Source organism: Diplotaxodon limnothrissa, linkage group LG19, assembly GCF_057381915.1.
Source record: "Diplotaxodon limnothrissa isolate DT_005_m linkage group LG19, D_limnothrissa_male_GT1.1, whole genome shotgun sequence".
Classification (NCBI taxonomy): domain Eukaryota; kingdom Metazoa; phylum Chordata; class Actinopteri; order Cichliformes; family Cichlidae; genus Diplotaxodon; species Diplotaxodon limnothrissa.
In genome coordinates, this window is record NC_140614.1 from 4,572,666 (window position 1) to 4,590,306 (window position 17,641).

Consider the following 17,641-nt stretch of genomic DNA (forward strand, 5'->3'; position numbering starts at 1 on the left):
ATCATTTATAAACACTTTTTATTTGTATTGTCTAGCAGCTTTCATAGACGCCTACACTATCCAGCAATGAGGTCTGCCTTACCCATATTAATCAGATCAGATCTAGAAGTTTATTTGTGCTATATTAACCAGATATGTAAAAATCTGACTTTCTAAAAATCTTAACACACTTTCTGAAGAGAAAGTGATAAAGAATAAATATGAGACCAAATGACTACTTAAGAGTGATGGTTTATGGGCTTTATTAGCAAAAGCTGAACTTTTATGAGAGCAAGCACATTTGTGTGTGTGTGTGTTGATTACATAATACATCATTCACCTCTACATTCCAGTGCTGTCAGTATTAACCTTAACACCTCACTAGTTGACAGCACTCTGGCAAGAATTAGTGTGAGAATTTGTGTGCATTGTGGGAACATGGGGATATGTGTTTCTGACAGTCATATAAATGTGACTATGATTCAGTAAGCCCCCATAATGTGCGTACAGTCATCTGAAAAACAAAATACACCCTCCTTCAGTTCTAAGGTTTTATATATTAGGACATTAATAAAAACATCCAGTCCTTAGCAGTTCTTAAAATCAGCTAAATACAGCCACTGAAAAATACAACACACTACACCCGTTTATTATTTAACAAAAATTAAGCCAAGATGCCAAAGTAGTATATTAGAAATTAGGTACACCGTTTCTGCTTCCATAGAAATTAAAGGGGTAAATAATAGTCAGGGGCAGATAATCAAGTGCACTTAATATGAAAAAAATGAAATGTTTTTTTAATGCTAATCTTTTTTCTTTTCTTTTTTTTAACAGTTTCAATTTTTTTCGGCTACAAATTAGATTTTTGTCAGTTTCAGACTTTGTGTTGTGGGCTTGTATCAAGGAGGAGGGACAGAGCATAGGAAAAATGATGGTAGGTCGCTAACCCATGGGAGCTATGAGCGCAGTAGAGAAATCTAAGAATCGTCCATTCATTTCTCCGTACTATATGGAAATTAGAATTCCCAAACTTAACACAACTTTAATCTTCTTTTGTAACAGAATCTTTTGACATGCTGCACTGAGTAGCATCAAAACTCAAATGACCATTGAGAACTGAAAGCAAAACGGCTCCATTTTTATTTTCCCTAATTGTGAAGCATTTGTCAGAGACCAAGCAGAGACTGAAAAATGAGGCCAGTGACATACTAAAAGTTACTGTTTCTCTAAAAGTCAATTGAGTTTGACTCCAGAAGCGATTTAATCCCCACAGACCCCAATCCCCATCTTAAAATGTCCAAATTTAGGACAAAAAACAGAATGTTTTCAGCCCAGTACTTGTTAAAGGTTTTGGTCTCTATAGATAGTTTCCCACTTAAAAATTGAATAATGGATAACTGCTTTCTTTTTTAAAAAACTCATCCAATGGAATATTGGAAAGTTTAAAGTTATGGCAGTGGCTTCTTTGATTGACAGGTGTGCTAACAAAAGAGGCTGTAGCTGTTTGTAGTCTGCTAGGAATCGCCTTCACTGAATCCAGCCAATGAAATGGACTCTACTGTGTTTGTGATGGTGATGGCACCATGAAATTTGTTGTGTACCACATGGTTTTGCAGCTTCAAAGACAAAAGGAAAAGCAGAAGTATTTCTGGTCATTCTCAGACAGGTGACTTCTTACCAGCACATCATGAATCAGCGCCTGGTAGGTCCAGGTGTGATGGAGGGGCGTGGCCATGTCCACATTACGATCTACCAGGACAAACAGGGGTCTCTGAAAGCTAGAGGGGAGAGTATAATACTGATGAGCGTGGTTAAACACAGGGCCAATATTTAAACTGGCAGAGAAAAAATATTGCATGATGGGAGATAGAGTCTCACATGGACTCAAAAACTAAAGTAAACCATACTGATTACCTTTTATTCAGTGGATATCTAAAGCAATATTGTCAATGTTAACATTAATGTTAACATGTTGAAAGTCGATCTAGATCTTCCTCTAATATAAATACATACAGTATATACTGTGTGTTTTTCTACCATTTAACTCCTCATGCTAATGCTAGTTGAGCAACACTACAGAATGAGAATGGTACAGACTAAAATAATAACTGAAACAAAGAAGAAAAAATGGCATCACCTGATTTATATTCCCAATATTTATAATTTTGCAGAAACTAACATATTCGTTAAGAATGCTGACCTGAACTGTCCAGCAGTCATGCTGTCTCCTGTGAACAGACTGTTTCTGGCATCACGCAGGTTCTCACGGAGCTTTTTGTCCAGTTTCTACACAAACAAGTACACAATTCAACACAAAGCATTCCTATTTCCACAAAATTATAATGACTAAAGTGAATGCCTTTAATATTTTTCTGTCCAATGTGTTATTTTTGTTGGAAATCTTGGATGCTGGTATTCATAGGGATGATTTTTTTTAAAACAAACTATTCACCTAAATGTTGTTCCAGTTCACAAAAACAACAAAACAAAACAACCAGATTTGGGTTTCTGAGCAACCTCTTGTTGGAGCTAGGCCCAGGGGGATCAACGTGCATATAGTGATTGGGTGTTAGCCCTTGGGGCCTGGAAGGGCTCAGCCTAAATAAGCCATATGGGCCACCCCTTCTATGGACCCACCACCTGTAGAAGGGGTAATAGAGATCCAGTGGAATGTGGATTTGGTAACATTTGAAGCCAGAGACCATGGTCCGATCCCCAGTTGCTGAAACTCTGCTTTGGGTAACTGGAATAGGTAGCTAGTGGAGGAGGAGTCTGGGCTAGTACTTGAGGCCACTGAATCTGAGTGGAACATGTTCTGTACTTCCATTGCTGACATGGCTGTACGGAGCAGCGGCTGCAAGGGGGATGGTGCCTGTTGTGGTGGTAACTCCCAAACCAGATGGTAGACACTGGAGGTGAAGAGAGCTTTCAAGCTAAAGGAGTCGTCCTATTAAACATGGTTAACTTGAGGGACTCCGGAGGATACTGACAGGTACCGGCAAGCTAAGCGGAGCGCAGCCAAGGCAGCAGCCAAGGCAGCAGCCAAGGCAGCAGCCAAGGCAAAAACTGGGGTGTGGGAAGAGTTCGTTGAGGTCACAGAGCAAGACTTTTGGTCGGCCTTGAAATGTTTCTGGCAAACGACTCAGGAGAGGAAGAGCAGGTTCCCATCAACATGCAATATAGTGGGGATGGGACTCTGCTAGTCTCAACTGAGGTCATAGGTGGGCAGTGGAAGGAATACTTTGAGATACAATGAGCAGTTTTTACATGTTAGAGTGGACTCACCACAGCAACCATTTCTGCTGCGTTTCCTCTAGGACAGCGGATGATCGGAACCGCACCTGGTCAACAACAATACACTTTAATGAAGTCTCATTAAACTTAACAACAACAAAAAAAATAATAATGCCAATTGCCAAAGAGATACACATCTTTATCAACAGAATCCCTAAATTAGAAGGTTAAAATGGTTTACAGACAAATAGAATTCAGAGAGATGTTTTCTTCCAATGAAGCATCACTACTTGGTTCAATGTTGAGCCACTATTTAATAAGAATGATGTGCAAATAGTGAGTTACAGGTAACTTAAGGTTGTCAAAAAAACCTTCAAATACTATACTGACTATTGTGGTCTAAAAATGTTGAGACCAGTTTTACAAAGAAAAATTGACTCTAAAAGGTCAGTTTTACTGACAGAGTCAGAGAGTTAGTCTAACTTTCTAACTGAACTTTCAGATCGACCCAGTGAATAGCTGTCCCAACCTACAGACCAACACACAATCCCCAGAAAATTCTGACAAAAGAGTTCACCATTACATGAAAAGCTTATTCATTCTTCTTTGGCTGGTTTTCACTGATTTAAATTGCCATGTGTGAAACAGTATTACTGTATATACTACATTAGTGAAGAGGACTGATTGCATTTGTGATTATAAATCGTTAACAGAAAACTAAGAGATTTCCACTCCCATCTACATACTTTGGCCACTGTGGTATTGTGCCAATTTGTCCTTACTGTAAACTAGCAAAGCTACTGTGGTTTTGACAGAGTCGAGGGAGTTTGACAAGTTGAGGAGTTTTTACCCCGATAATAAAAAAAGATTGTATTACCATCTAGTGGACTGTAACAGTAACACACCCAACTGAAAAAAAAATGCTTCAGCTAAAAAAATAAACATTGTGAAATCCAGGTGAATTTGTAAGCACACAGATATCAGATATTTGCCTTGGCTGTCATTCTATGAGCCACACTCACCAAGAGTGACGAAGAAACAGAAAAGACTGTCTACAATGGTGTCCATGATGGCCTCCATGTCTGTGTCCTGGATGTCTGCCCTGTTGATGGCTGCACAGGAGTGAAAAAACAGGCAAAGCAGAAACACTTACTCTGTGTTTATTTAAGTAGAAAAGGTGGCAGCTAAAACAACATGTCTCTTCTAGTCATTATATTACGTCTAGTATAGGAAGCTATGCTCACTATATATATATATAAGTGTGTTTGTGTTGGTCATTCAAGTTTCAGTGACTAAAGCTGTCTGTATGTCATACTATTTCCTTTGAATTTAATAAATGTCAGTACACATAATATGAAATACAAGACAAGATACTCCTCTTTACACATACATATCCATCAGGGTTTTATGACACATAATGTGTTGTGTTCTTTTGCTAATCTACACACCTGATAGCTTAACTCTTAATACATGGATTTCAGGTTTATACTGAATTATGTGCAATAAACCACCATTTGTCACAATCTTAGATCAGTTCATCACAAACTACTTCTGCAATGTGAAATATCCTGCTGATATTTTAGCAGAACCTTTAAATTAAAATATTATTACACTTCAATTAAATCTAAGTAGATTTAAATGGATAAGTGAAATAATGATTTCAGACGAGGCAGGTGAAGGCACCTCAGTAGTCTCGGGGACAGATTTGCTAATGGTCTGCACCAGCATGTAACCCTCTTTTAGTGTTAGGGTCATTGTTTAGCTCAGTGTGCCAAGTAGGGCTGCCACGATTTGTCGACTAGTCACGATTACGTCGACTATCAAAATCGTCGACGACTGATTTAATAGTCGACGCGTCGTTTGAAACTTTGTAAGATCACAAAAGACGCAGGAATAAGTGGCAGGATTTAAGAGTGTAATAACGGACTGAAACAGAAGATGGCAGCATTGCATGTACAAGGATGTCAGCTACCGTTAAACCCCGAAGAAGAAGAAGAAGAAGCAGCTGTGTCCCAGAATTCATAGCGCGACCCAGCGCAGTTTCCAACAATGGCAGCAGCTAGTTAGTTTTAATGTTACTCTTATTATTCTTTCTGGGTCACAAAATAAACGTTTAACATATTTTCAGGCGAGAATGTAGCTGTGTAAACCTCAAATATCTGCTCAGTTTATCAGGACACCACATATTTTCAAAAGCGCTCCGACGTTTTCGGAGACATCTGTTACCCACTAGCTCGTTAGCGAGCCGGGGGCTAGGCTCACTAGCGCCCTGAGAACACCGGACTCCCCGCAAATCGTTTTCAAACCCACCGCCGTCTTTCGCTACTCAGGTTAAATATATATGAGTCACTTAGATAACTTAAAATGTTATTGTTTGGCTTTTTTTTTTAGTATTTTATTTGTTCCTGAGTAAATCAGTTTGTCTGAGATTAAAGTTATAGTTTTTACACAGCTGAATAAACGTCAAGCAGACAACTGATTATCAGAAGTGTGAGATGCTCCAGAATATACTCCAGTGTCCTGTTATATTTTAGATAGCAAGGAGTTTATTAAACTTCACTGAAACAATCTGCAAATTTCATTAAAATTTAATAAACTATCATCTTGTCTTTATTTTTAGTTAGCACAGACCTTAAACACTTAAAGCTGTAAGCTAATGATAGTTATATAAGAGCAGATGCTGCTGGTGCAATAAGCTGTAGTTTTACGTCTAATGGATGATGATCTGATTAGACGACTAATCGCAAAAATAATCGGTGACTAGTCGACTATCAAAATAATCGTTTGTGGCAGCCCTAGTGCCAAGCAGGTGATGTATATGCCATGAAGTGAACACAGCGGTCCAGGTTCTAATGTGCTCCGGGTTATTTGTAGTATTTGCCCTTACCCTGCTCTGTTCTACTTTGCTGTCATCTCCTGGCTGCTTTTATCATAATAACTCAAAAAAACAAGACCCACAAAAATGATGACCAAAAAAAGGTCCTGTCAGAATTTCCTAAAGCAACACGTTGTGTTTTGTACTTTAATTCCATGTATTTCCATACATATGTTTCCGCTTGAGAGGGCAAAAGTTTTTAGAAGAACAGTATAAATGAATCGCACAAACCCAATTTACTAAGGTTTGCGGTCTGCAATTTGCTGCAAACTGTGCTGGAGAAAAAGCAATTGCTGTGGCTGTGACATCTGCTACTGACAGTGCTCACTGGTTTGGAAAGGGAGGGGAAAAATTATGTTGTCAAAACATCTTGTCCTCAGGCTGTGGGTGCTGTACTGGAGCTCTCTGGTTTCTGTAAATGTATGTTTGGATGAAATAATGCCACCACGTGGGGGGTGAGGAGCATTAAATTGTTCATTAAAACACAGGTAAGTGCTACATAGCTAGATTAAACAAACTGCCACACGTAAATCTTACATTTTGTTGACTTGGACTTTCAGAAAAAAAGTTCCTATAGTATTCATTTATCTCATAAATGCTGTGTCATAACAGTAAAGCTGAGTGAGTATTTTTCCAGGTCAGGTAAACCCGTAGGAAAGGGTTAGGAGATGTATGCTCACATGTTGGTGCCATACTCTACGCCCCTCTGACAGTTATAAATACATAGTGAGTAGTGCATTCAATAGCACAGTAACTATCTGGCATTTTTAAACTCAAAGATATTCAAAGGAGGGCTGGAGAATAAAGAACTGCTGAACTGTTTTGCCCACCAAGTCTGGCATGACAACTATGGATTGCCAAGTACTTTTGAAGGACTTCTTCGTGTGTGTACATCACTATCATATACTTTTATCTCTTATATTGTCACTTGATTTTCTGATCTTCCTATTTAGCTTCTTCCGTGAAGCACTTTGAAACGTGACTCAATAAAATGTTTCAAATAAATTATTTTATTAGAAAACAATAATATACATCTAAAAACCTCACAACATCAAAATGCTGTTTGAAGCTTCAGATTTGGTTTTAAGCTTCAACTTACAGTTGTGGTCAAAAGTTTACATGCACTTGTAAAGAACATAATATCAAGGCTCTCTTGAGTTTCCTGTTATTTCTACAACTCTGATTTTCCTCTGATAGAGTGATTGGAACAGATACTTCTTTATCACAAAAAACATTCATGAAGTTTGGTTCTCTTATGACTTTATTATGGGTTAACAGAAAAAAGTGATCACATCTGCTGGGTCAAAAATATACATACAGCAGTGCTAATGTTTGGTTACATGTCCCTTAGCCATTTTCACTTCAATTAGGTGCTTTTGGTAGCCATCCACAAGCTTCTGGTTGAATCTTTGACCACTCCTCTTGACAGAATTGGTGCAGTTCAGTTAAATTTGATGGCTTTCTGACATGGACTTGTTTCTTCAGCATTGTCCCCATGTTTTTAATGAGCTTTAAGTCAGGACTTTGGGAAGGCCATTCTAAAACCCTTATTCTAGCCTGATTTAGCCATTCCTTTACCACTTCTGATGTGTGTTTGGGGTCACTGTCCTGTTGGAACACCCAACTGCGCCCAAGACCCAACCGTCGGGCTGATGATTTTAGGTTATGTTGAAGAATTTGAAGGTAATCCTCCTTCTTCATTATCCCATTTACTCTCTGTAAAGCACCAGTTCCATTGGCAGCAAAACAGCCCCACAGGATCAAACTACCACCACCATGCTTGATTGTAGGCATGGTGTTCTTGGGGTTAAAGGCCTCACCTTTTCTCCTCCAAACATATTGCTGGGCATTGTGGCCAAAAAGCTAGATTTTTGTTTCGTCTGACCATAGAACTTTCCTCCAGAAGGTCTTATCTTTGTCCATGTGATCAGCAGCAAACTTCAGTCGAGCCTTAAGGTGCTGCTTTTGGAGCAAGGGCTTCCTTCTTGCACGGCAGCCTCTCAGTCCATGGAGATGCAAAACACGTTTGACTGTGGACAATGACACCTGTGTTCCAGCAGCTTCTAATTCTTGGCAGATATGCTTTTTGGTGATTCTCGGTTGACTCTTCACCCTCCAGACCATTTTTCCCTCAGCAGCAGATGACAGCTTGCGTTTTTTTTCTGATCGTGGCAGTGACAAAACAGTGCCATGCACTTTATACTTACAAACAATTGTTTGCACTGTTGCTTTTGGGACCTGCAGCTGCTTTGAAATGGCCCCAAGTGACTTTCCTGACTTGTTCAAGTCAATAATTTGGTCCATGCTGAGCTCCTTTGACTGTCCCCATTGTAGCGTTTGTATCCAATGAGCCCTATTTAACTGGCCTCAGAGAAGTCACCAGCTGTAGTCACTCATAATCACTCACAAGAAGTTAAGAGGCTATGCTATGAAGCTCATTTCACTGACAACTTTCTAAGTCACCAAAATTGCTAATTCATGTTGCTGTATGTATATTTTTGACCCAGCAGATGTGATCACTTTTTTCTGTTAACCCATAATAAAGTCATAAAAGAACCAAACTTCATGAATGTTTTTTGTGACAAAAGAGTATCTGTTCCAATCACGCTGTCAGAGGAAAATCAGAGTTGTAGAAATAACGGGAAACTGTAGATTTAGATCACAAAGACAGAAAGGTGTGTGTGTGTGTGTGTGTGTCTTTGTTTTACCATGGTAGGAAATGAGCTCCTTATTTTGATGGCAGAGGATGAACATATCATCTTCCAAAGTGATAAAGTTTAGATACTGATCAAACACCTGAAACACAAACAGATATCAGCCTGATTAATTAGTGCTGGACACAATAATGTTACACCTGCTCGGTGAATCTATTACAAAACCTGTGTTACTGAGCTGATATAAATTATCCCGCAAGGTTGCAAAGAGAAGGAAGCAAAAATAATGACCACAATCTAGCAATAATAATAATAATAATGATAGTAATAAAAGCAAAAGTAAAAAAATCAAATAAACCTTTTAATATTTACATTTGTCAAATGTTGCTAATTTTTTTGTTATTTAATAAATTGTCATTGCCTTATTGAAATATTTTTGCATTTTAAACATTTATTTAGTTGTCACTGCACCAAAAAGGAGTGCTTCATAAACACAGAAAGAACGTAACCTTGGTGACTTGGGTAACAGCGTTAGCAGCCAATGCGGCACTGGCAATGTCCTCCAATTTACTTCTACTGATGGCAGAGATGAAGTTCAGATAGTATGACTCATACAGCTGGTTCCTCAAGTCCTACACACACACACACACACACACACACACACACACACACACACACACACACAATGATGAGATTGCGAATATGATGAACACTGCATTTCTAAAAATTAGTGCGTAGTAGGCCAAAATATCTCAGTCTGACAAGTACTGATTATTGGATCGTTAAATAATCAACAAAAATGTTTCCAGAGCTCAAGATCATCCCTAAGTGTCCACACTATATGTGCCACAATTTTAAAAAAATGACATGACACAACAGAACCAAGACATCCTTTAAGAATCGGGATCAATTCATCAAGTTCTGTTTTCCCTCCACACCAAGCAGCAGTACTTGGTTCTTTATTGCAAGCAAGTTCTGTATTAGAGTATTCTGACAACAAAAATCCAGAAAATATCCCAGTGTGGGATGCTGAGTATCATCAGTTGCTAAAAGATGATAAATGATAATAACAATATTTTGCTGCTGCATTTTTAACCTCTAAGAACCTGTCGTCCACATATGTGGACATCACATTTTGGGATGTCTAGACCACAATATTAAATTTTGCACAATCAACCCAAATAGCAAAGAGAAATTAAAGATTCATGCAATTAAAGAGTTCAAGAGTTAAAGAGGCATTAGGAGGTTAATGAACTCATCAAATCACAAAAACACAGAAACTTGGGCTTAAATTTAAGAAGGAAAGCCGTGAGCTTTCCTCACAGATGACACAAACACAGAAAAATGATAAATCATTTCTCAATAAAAAGGAAAGGTCAAGCTCCAGAAAGGCGGACGAATAAACGAATAAAGCTGGGATTGTCAATGTTTTTACCAAACTTTAATGACAGATGAAAATTAAACGGGATAACTGAAAAATGATTTGAGCTTTTAGCGTCTTTTAGCTCATGGTTTTGGTCCTGCAACTTCTGAAAGGAACTCTTCTGTAATTCCCAGAGTAGATAAACGCACTCAGGCAAAGAGCTGAGTGCAGCTTAATGAGTTACTGTGTGCGATCACCTGACAAATCCTGTCGATGTTCTCCTCTGTGGGCATGACGAAATAAATAGCAGGAACATCTGGAATAGGATCTCTGTCTGAATGAAGCAGCCTGAACACACACACACACACACACACACACACACACACACACACACACACACACACACACACACACACACACACACACACACACACACACACACACACACACACAAAATTTTTTCTCTGTTAAAAACTGCAAAACGAAACAAAAGTAAAATTTGGGAAACAGCTGCCCCATAATCAACTGCTACAATGTTGTGCAAAACTCTTGTTTCTTTATATTTTGCTAGGAAAATGAAACATTTTTAGCAATTATTATTTTCACAGATTCAACTGAAGAAATGTATTAATTCATTCATATTTTGAATCTATTTATGAATTTCTATAATGATTATATAACAGCAAGTTTTTTGTTATACACAACTGATTTCAGAAAAAGTGTGTGAAAGTTTTGGTGCCAAAACCACAGCATATTTAAACCGAGGTAAACAGCTGAGGTGACTCTCCAGTGCCTTCTCTGAGAGGAGCATGTGACCAGCTGGCTTTGTGGTGATTACCGATGATTATGATTATTTTTGATTATGTAATATTTTGTTTTGCTGTTCTCTTAAAACAGCTCTGTGTGTGTGTGTGTGTGTGTGTGTGTGTGTGTGTGTGTGTGTGTGTGTGTGTGTGTGTGTGTGTGTCCTACAGATGCAGAGTGATGCCCATGTCTCGGAGCTCTTTGACAGACAGCAGTGGGGAGATGATGTCTTGGCCAAACCGGTCATATATTAACACCTGCAGAAAAGGCAGAGATCAAAAGACTTTTTCTGACCCAGGCAGAAATCACAAATACAAAGTCTTACTGATAAACCACACAACACTTATTTATGTGACTGCTTTCACTGTGTGAAAAGTCTGGCATGTGAAAGCAGTGATTGCTAGTGGAATGCAGATCTGAGGGTGAACTACTGATACATACATACACTGATTAACAGCATGAAAGATTGAGTTGGGGATGTGGGCTGGCACTGACATCAGCTGATTTGCCAGCATTGTGGCTTAGGTTGACTACATGGCCTGTGTGAACTATAGAATTATTATGTATTTATTTATTAAACTTTGAGTTCACCTTGAAAAGCATGACATTCTTCATTACACAGTAAGCACGTACACTGTCCCTTCAACTCCTCTTAGAAACACAGGATGTGGATTTTAAGAGGCTGAGTTAATCCTAAATAAGATTTAACACACAATGCAGCACACTGCATTTTCTGAAGACATTGAGCATTTATGCACGGCGAGTATGAGTCTCAGTATTTAAGTCATGATTTCAGGCTGGATGTTTTTCCTTGACGCCTGTTGAGTTACTGCACTGTCAAAGTGACTTACCTTCCATACTGGCTCAGCTGCAGTGTTCTTCAGAGGAGGTGCATTGAAGTTCAACATTCGCTTCAAAGCGACTGCAGAAATGCAACACAGAAACTTTTATGTTAGGGCACACACAACCAGATCAGTATCCACATGGCTAATAAATACTGCTCCATTAATACTAGCTTAACTGAGAAGCAGTTGTTTCTGTAATCAAAATGTTGTTTTAGACATCTCAACAAATACTCTTCTGAAATATGTCAAGGGTTTAACATGCTTTTTTTTTTTAATAGTGAAACGAGCCTGGGGATATGGCATGCCATATGACAAAATAAAGCCTAAAATCTTTGCATTTTAGGCTTTATTTGTCACATTTGTTTCTTAAAAATATCAATAATGACTATCTGCTATGATAATCATAATTGACTAACTGTTGCACTTTTGACTAAAAACGAAATTCTGTAGGATGTGATTTTAGTGTGTGGAAACATTTCTCTGAGCATTTCATAGAGAAAATATTTATTAACTTGAAACTAGACTACTGATGCAGTCCTCTGGGACTGCAGTAAACAGCTAGCTTTATTTTTTGCCAGCTATCGATTTGATAATCCCACTAATCACTGCAGCTCTAGATCACACATTGATAAATCTCTTTATTCACTGACCAGACTGCCCACAAAAATATTCAATAAATGTACTTGAATAAAAAAAAGTATATGCAAGAATAAGACATCCACATTCTCCTGTCCATCCAATATTTAATATTAATAAATAATATTAAAAAGCAATACAACAATAAACTGATCCAAACAACAAAGCTTACTGAAACCATAAGAGTATAATCACATGATGACGAGAGGATTCATCCAGTGTATATGAAGCTAGAAACTAGAAATAGCTTAAGGCTTTCTTCACAGTTAGCAGGAGGCTAGCTATCCGTAGCTATTTCTACCGTAGTAGAGCTAGCAGCACTGATAGCTGACAGGACGACGGGTTAACTTTGGGTACATAATTTAACAGTGTGGTTGACAAGTTAACGTGTCTGTAAATATAGGAAAAATGAACGAGTTCCGCTATAAATAGTGAAACAGGAACATTAATGAAGTAGCTCAGCCCCTGTTAGTTTAGCGCGTAGTTTAGTTTGTCAGCTATTTAAGAGGGGGAATGGTATCTCAGTCAGACTTCGGGTTGGTGGACCTCTCCACAGACCGTCAGCGCTGCTGTCTTTCGCCTGATATAATGCTAACGAAGGAAAGAAAACATTTTAACAAACCTGTCTGCTTCTCCCGGACAGACGCCGCCATGTTTGATGTTGTTAGTTACGGAGTGACTGATGACGTGGCACCAGCTCGACGTCAGCTCACACGTCAGAGAAGAGTAGAAAGTGAAGAGGTCTCACTCTGGTGCTGTTTAACAGAGAATACAAGAAAGAACGCAGATCATCAAAGTAAAGTTCCGTTTTCCAGTAGACCAATAATGAAATTTTTAACAGCTGTTTTTCAGAGTTATGTGGTCCTCACAAAACAGCCACTACAGGCACTGATTTAATAGAATATGAGGAATTGATTAGGAGTATGAAATATTTGAAATGAGCTCAGCCTTAATTCAATTCAATTCAATTTTATTTATATAGCGCCAAATCACAACAAAAGTCGCCTCAAGGCGCTTCATAGATACAGAGAAAAACCCAACAATCATATGACCCCCTATGAGCAAGCACTTTGGTGACTGTGGGAAGGAAAAACTCCCTTTTAACAGGAAGAAACCTCCGGCAGAACCAGGCTCAGGGAGGGGCGGGGCCATCTGCTGCGACCGGTTGGGGTGAGAGAAGGAAGACAGGATAAAAGACATGCTGTGGAAGAGAGACAGAGGTTAATAACAGATATGATTCAATGCAGAGAGGTCTATTAACACATAGTGAGTGAGAAAGGTGACTGGAAAGGAAAAACTCAATGCATCATGGGAATCCCCCGGCAGCCTACATCTATTCCAGCATAACTAAGGGAGGATTCAGGGTCACCTGGTCCAGCCCTAACTATATGCTTTAGCAAAAAGGAAAGTTTGAAGCCTAATCTTGAAAGTAGAGATAGTGTCTGTCTCCCGAATCCAAACTGGAAGCTGGTTCCACAGAAGAGGGGCCTGAAAACTGAAGGCTCTCCCTCCCATTCTACTTTTAAATACTCTAGGAACAACAAGTAGGCCTGCAGAGCGAGAGCGAAGTGCTCTAATAGGGTGATATGGTACTACAAGGTCATTAAGATATGATGGGGCCTGATTATTTAAGACCTTGTATGTGAGGAGCAGGATTTTGAATTCAATTCTGGATTTAACAGGAAGCCAATGAAGGGAAGCCAAAACAGGAGAAATATGCTCTCTCTTTCTAGTCCCTTAAGCATCTATAGTAGCAATATCAATCCATATAGCACTAATAGTGAACATTCTTCTCCAGGGGCAGATCTAGAGAAATTTTCTTAGGCTGGTATGAGGGTGGCATGGAAATCGAATGTGGTAGCAAAATCAAAGGCTTTTACACACATGCAGGTGTTACATTCTGTAATATGCATTATATATCGTCAAAATACATCAAATGCAGTAAGTATACACATGGTTCATATAAATATACTCTATAACTTTCTTATTTTCTTTAGCCCATATAATTAAACATTTCAGTTATATAAAACATGCAAATTTGGATTTTATGTACTGTATAGCCTATATAGTAAATAAGTATGTAGTCCAATAAGTATAAAATCCAGAAAGCTACACAACATAGGGTGGTTCATTTAAAAACACAAGTCTAACTTAATTTCAAGACTCAAGACTCAAGAAGTTTATTGTCATGTCGTATGGTGTTACTCAGCCTGAAATGAAATACTGTTTCTCACCTGCCTCTACAGCCTCTACAAGAATAAATACAGTTTTAAAAAAATAAATACAGTTTAAAAAGAATAAGTTTTTTAAAAAAGCAACAAAAAAGGCATAAATAGCATGAAAGCATGATTTCAAACTCTTTTTTGTATTAAAAATAACCAAATCGTTACATGCTTAAACTTACACAAAATGAGTGAAATCTGCACTGTCATGAACACATTTTTCACCAACAGCTCAAAAACTATTAAAGATGTGAGTGAGTGAATGGAATAACTGCTATATTAAATAGTTTAAAAGTAATGTTTGAAAAGCGCATGCCAACTGAAAGTGTAAAGAAAAATAACCTTAAATAAATACCGCATTCTTAATGGATTTTAATTTAGTACAAGCAATCACTGCCAGTATGATTGTTTGTGTTATTATGTAATCTGTGTGTTAATGTGTTTTATCATCTGTTACAGGTTTCTTATTCATTTTCAGTTATATTAAATACATAAATTAAAAAACACAGTGAAACAATAAAACTGGTGTTTCTGACATTATTCATCTTTGCTGAGGGTCCACATAACCGGACTGGACCACAGTCCATCTCTTATTGCCCACTTTTTCATGCCAATCTTTGTTACAGTCTCCATTTATATTTCCCCCCCTTCCCTGACCAACATAAAATGAAAACCTCATATGAACAATTTAAAAGTCTGCTAAAATATATTCAGACATCATTTCCGAAGACCATTAGTAGTTCAATGTGTGGATCCAAAATATTCCAGTTGTGTTGATAGTCTGGGACAAAAACCCTTGTCCAAGGGTTTCAAGGGTACACTAAACAGTCTTTCAGTGCTCCCCTGTTTTCTTGAAATCTCTTGTCTGAACTCTTCATTCAAACAGTTCAAACTAGATCTTTTGTTGAGAGACAGTTTCCATCCAGTTCCATCACAATTTTTTGTAAAACCTCAAATGTGTACTTAGGCTTTGTGGGGTAGCTCAAGACCAATGAGTAAATGAGGCTAAATAAAATGGCGAATGCATTTGCAATGTTATGTGGTCATGAAGCACTTTAACACCTTCATGATTCTTCCAACATCTTTAAGGTCATCTGTAGGTTCTGCCCCTTCCTTATTAATGGTGAAGATTCCCAGGGTTACCCACATAGTAAGCAGGTCTGGCCCAGATCTGGTATTAAGCCGGCACTGCTGGCTGACTCTTGGCATGATAAGACGTATGTCATCCAGATATAGGCCAGGCCTGGCATAGATAGCACTCTTTATGTGATGGCATGCCATATCTGGACTGATTGTGGTTTGGTCCATCTGGCCCAGGCTCATAGAAAACGGGTATGACCCGGATCTGGCACCAAGCTGGCACTTCTGACTGACTGGTGTCATGGCAGGGTGTATGTCAACCAGATGTGGGCCAGGTCTGGCAATGATGGCACTATTTATGTTCCTATTTTCTTTAGAAGACCCAAATGCCATGTTTCAATACTATACTCCTATGGTAGCCAGCGTTTCAAATGCAGGTTTGACAGGTTTGTGAGTGTACACTTTATCCGAAACCTAGTGAGGGTTTACTCATGTTCAACACTGGGTGGCTGTAGCTCAGGAGGTAGAGCAGGGCATCTACTGATCGGAAGGTTAGTGGTTTGACCCCTCTCTCCTCTAGTCAGCGTGTGGAGACTTCAAATGTAGTTAGGAAGCACTCAGTTTAGAAAAAGTGTGTGAATGTGGCATGTTGTATAGAGCACTTTGAGTAATATGTGAGGGTAGAGAAGTGCTCTGTTCAGACAGTGAATGGACTGATTCTCATATAGATGAGAATCAGTCCATTCACTGTCTGAACAGAGTTTTGTCATGGTATTTTTGCACTATTATGTATGTTCCAGCACATGTTGTTATTACATGGCTTGATTAAGGACATCTGGGGCCAGAGCTGAAACTGTTCTGGGCCAGCACAGGGCCAGCAGTGTGTCTGCAACTGGCCTTGTGCTGGCCCATGTGTGGGCCACCTCTGGCAAACCAGATCTGGGCCACCAAAGGGCCGTCATTCTTCGCGGTAGGTGGGCCATGTGTAAGCATATTGTGTGGGCCAGATCCGGGCCATACCAATTTTTCTTTGTGGGTATCTGCCACATTACCTCCTGGTGGAGATTCATTACATATCAAACTCAGGACCTGGTGTGGGTCTGACCGCCATCACAGTATTTATTTGCAGACTGGTGAAAGAGTATATGAGTTGAAAAGTTTCATGGAGACTGCAGATTTAGTCACCTTTGTTCACTCGTGTCCGGTTTATTTAAGAAGGCCCTGGTCATACAAGTAGATGTAAGAATGATACACAAGTGCCATTTCTTTTCACCTTGTAATGCTTTTAAACCCTTAAAACCGTATTCCAAAACACGATGCTGTGGGCAGCAATCAGCACTTCAATCAAAATAAACACCCTGAATGATTGCATATGAAAGCAGTTAAAAAATACCTGAAATTTCTAAAACTAACAATAATTCAAAAACTAATATTACTAGTCCAAAACTGCCTTAGAATATTACTGTTGTTCATGCTATGGAAGAATGGCTGCCTAACACCAGTTTAAACTTCAAATGACATTAGCAGCATAAGGACCCAGTTTGAATTTACAGACACAAAAATACGATATCATCAGAATGAATCAACAACAGTTTTTTGAACTCTACAAACAGAAACTGCAGTTTGCCCTCAGCATGACAAACATTTGCCTATACACAAACACTTAAACCAAATGAAATTAACACATTTTACACATCTAAACTATAGCTTACATATTTATGAACTGCCTTGATAAACGAGCAAGTCTTAATCTAACTGTGCGCTGCTTCACCCTCCACAGCAAGTGGAAAACCAAATTTGCTATAAGGACGGCACAATTTATTTCATCACAAAATGCACTGCTGTTGTTGGGTTCGTTTTGAGAAAAACCCAATGTGTTAAGAAGTTGAAGTAAAAAAAATAAAATAAAAAAATGCTGCCCTATCACAAAGAGCACCACAACCAGACAG

The 17,641-nt window shown here is 38.7% G+C and overlaps 1 protein-coding gene across 1 annotated transcript in view; it reads right to left on the bottom strand.

Annotated features, from left to right (window-relative positions):
• Positions 1-13,066, bottom strand: part of scfd1 (sec1 family domain containing 1) — a 38,617-nt gene extending 25,551 nt beyond the window's left edge. Inside the window, exons 1-10 of the mRNA XM_085379160.1 lie at positions 13,013-13,066; positions 11,761-11,831; positions 11,078-11,166; positions 10,363-10,453; positions 9,252-9,374; positions 8,797-8,884; positions 4,236-4,325; positions 3,265-3,320; positions 2,180-2,265; positions 1,658-1,757 (exon numbers count right to left, since the gene is read on the bottom strand). Of these exons, the coding sequence (XP_085235286.1) occupies positions 1,658-1,757; positions 2,180-2,265; positions 3,265-3,320; positions 4,236-4,325; positions 8,797-8,884; positions 9,252-9,374; positions 10,363-10,453; positions 11,078-11,166; positions 11,761-11,831; positions 13,013-13,043 (825 nt within the window). The 5' untranslated portion in view covers positions 13,044-13,066. The remainder of the gene's footprint in view (positions 1-1,657; positions 1,758-2,179; positions 2,266-3,264; positions 3,321-4,235; positions 4,326-8,796; positions 8,885-9,251; positions 9,375-10,362; positions 10,454-11,077; positions 11,167-11,760; positions 11,832-13,012) is intronic.
• Between the last annotated feature and the right edge of the window lie 4,575 nt (positions 13,067-17,641).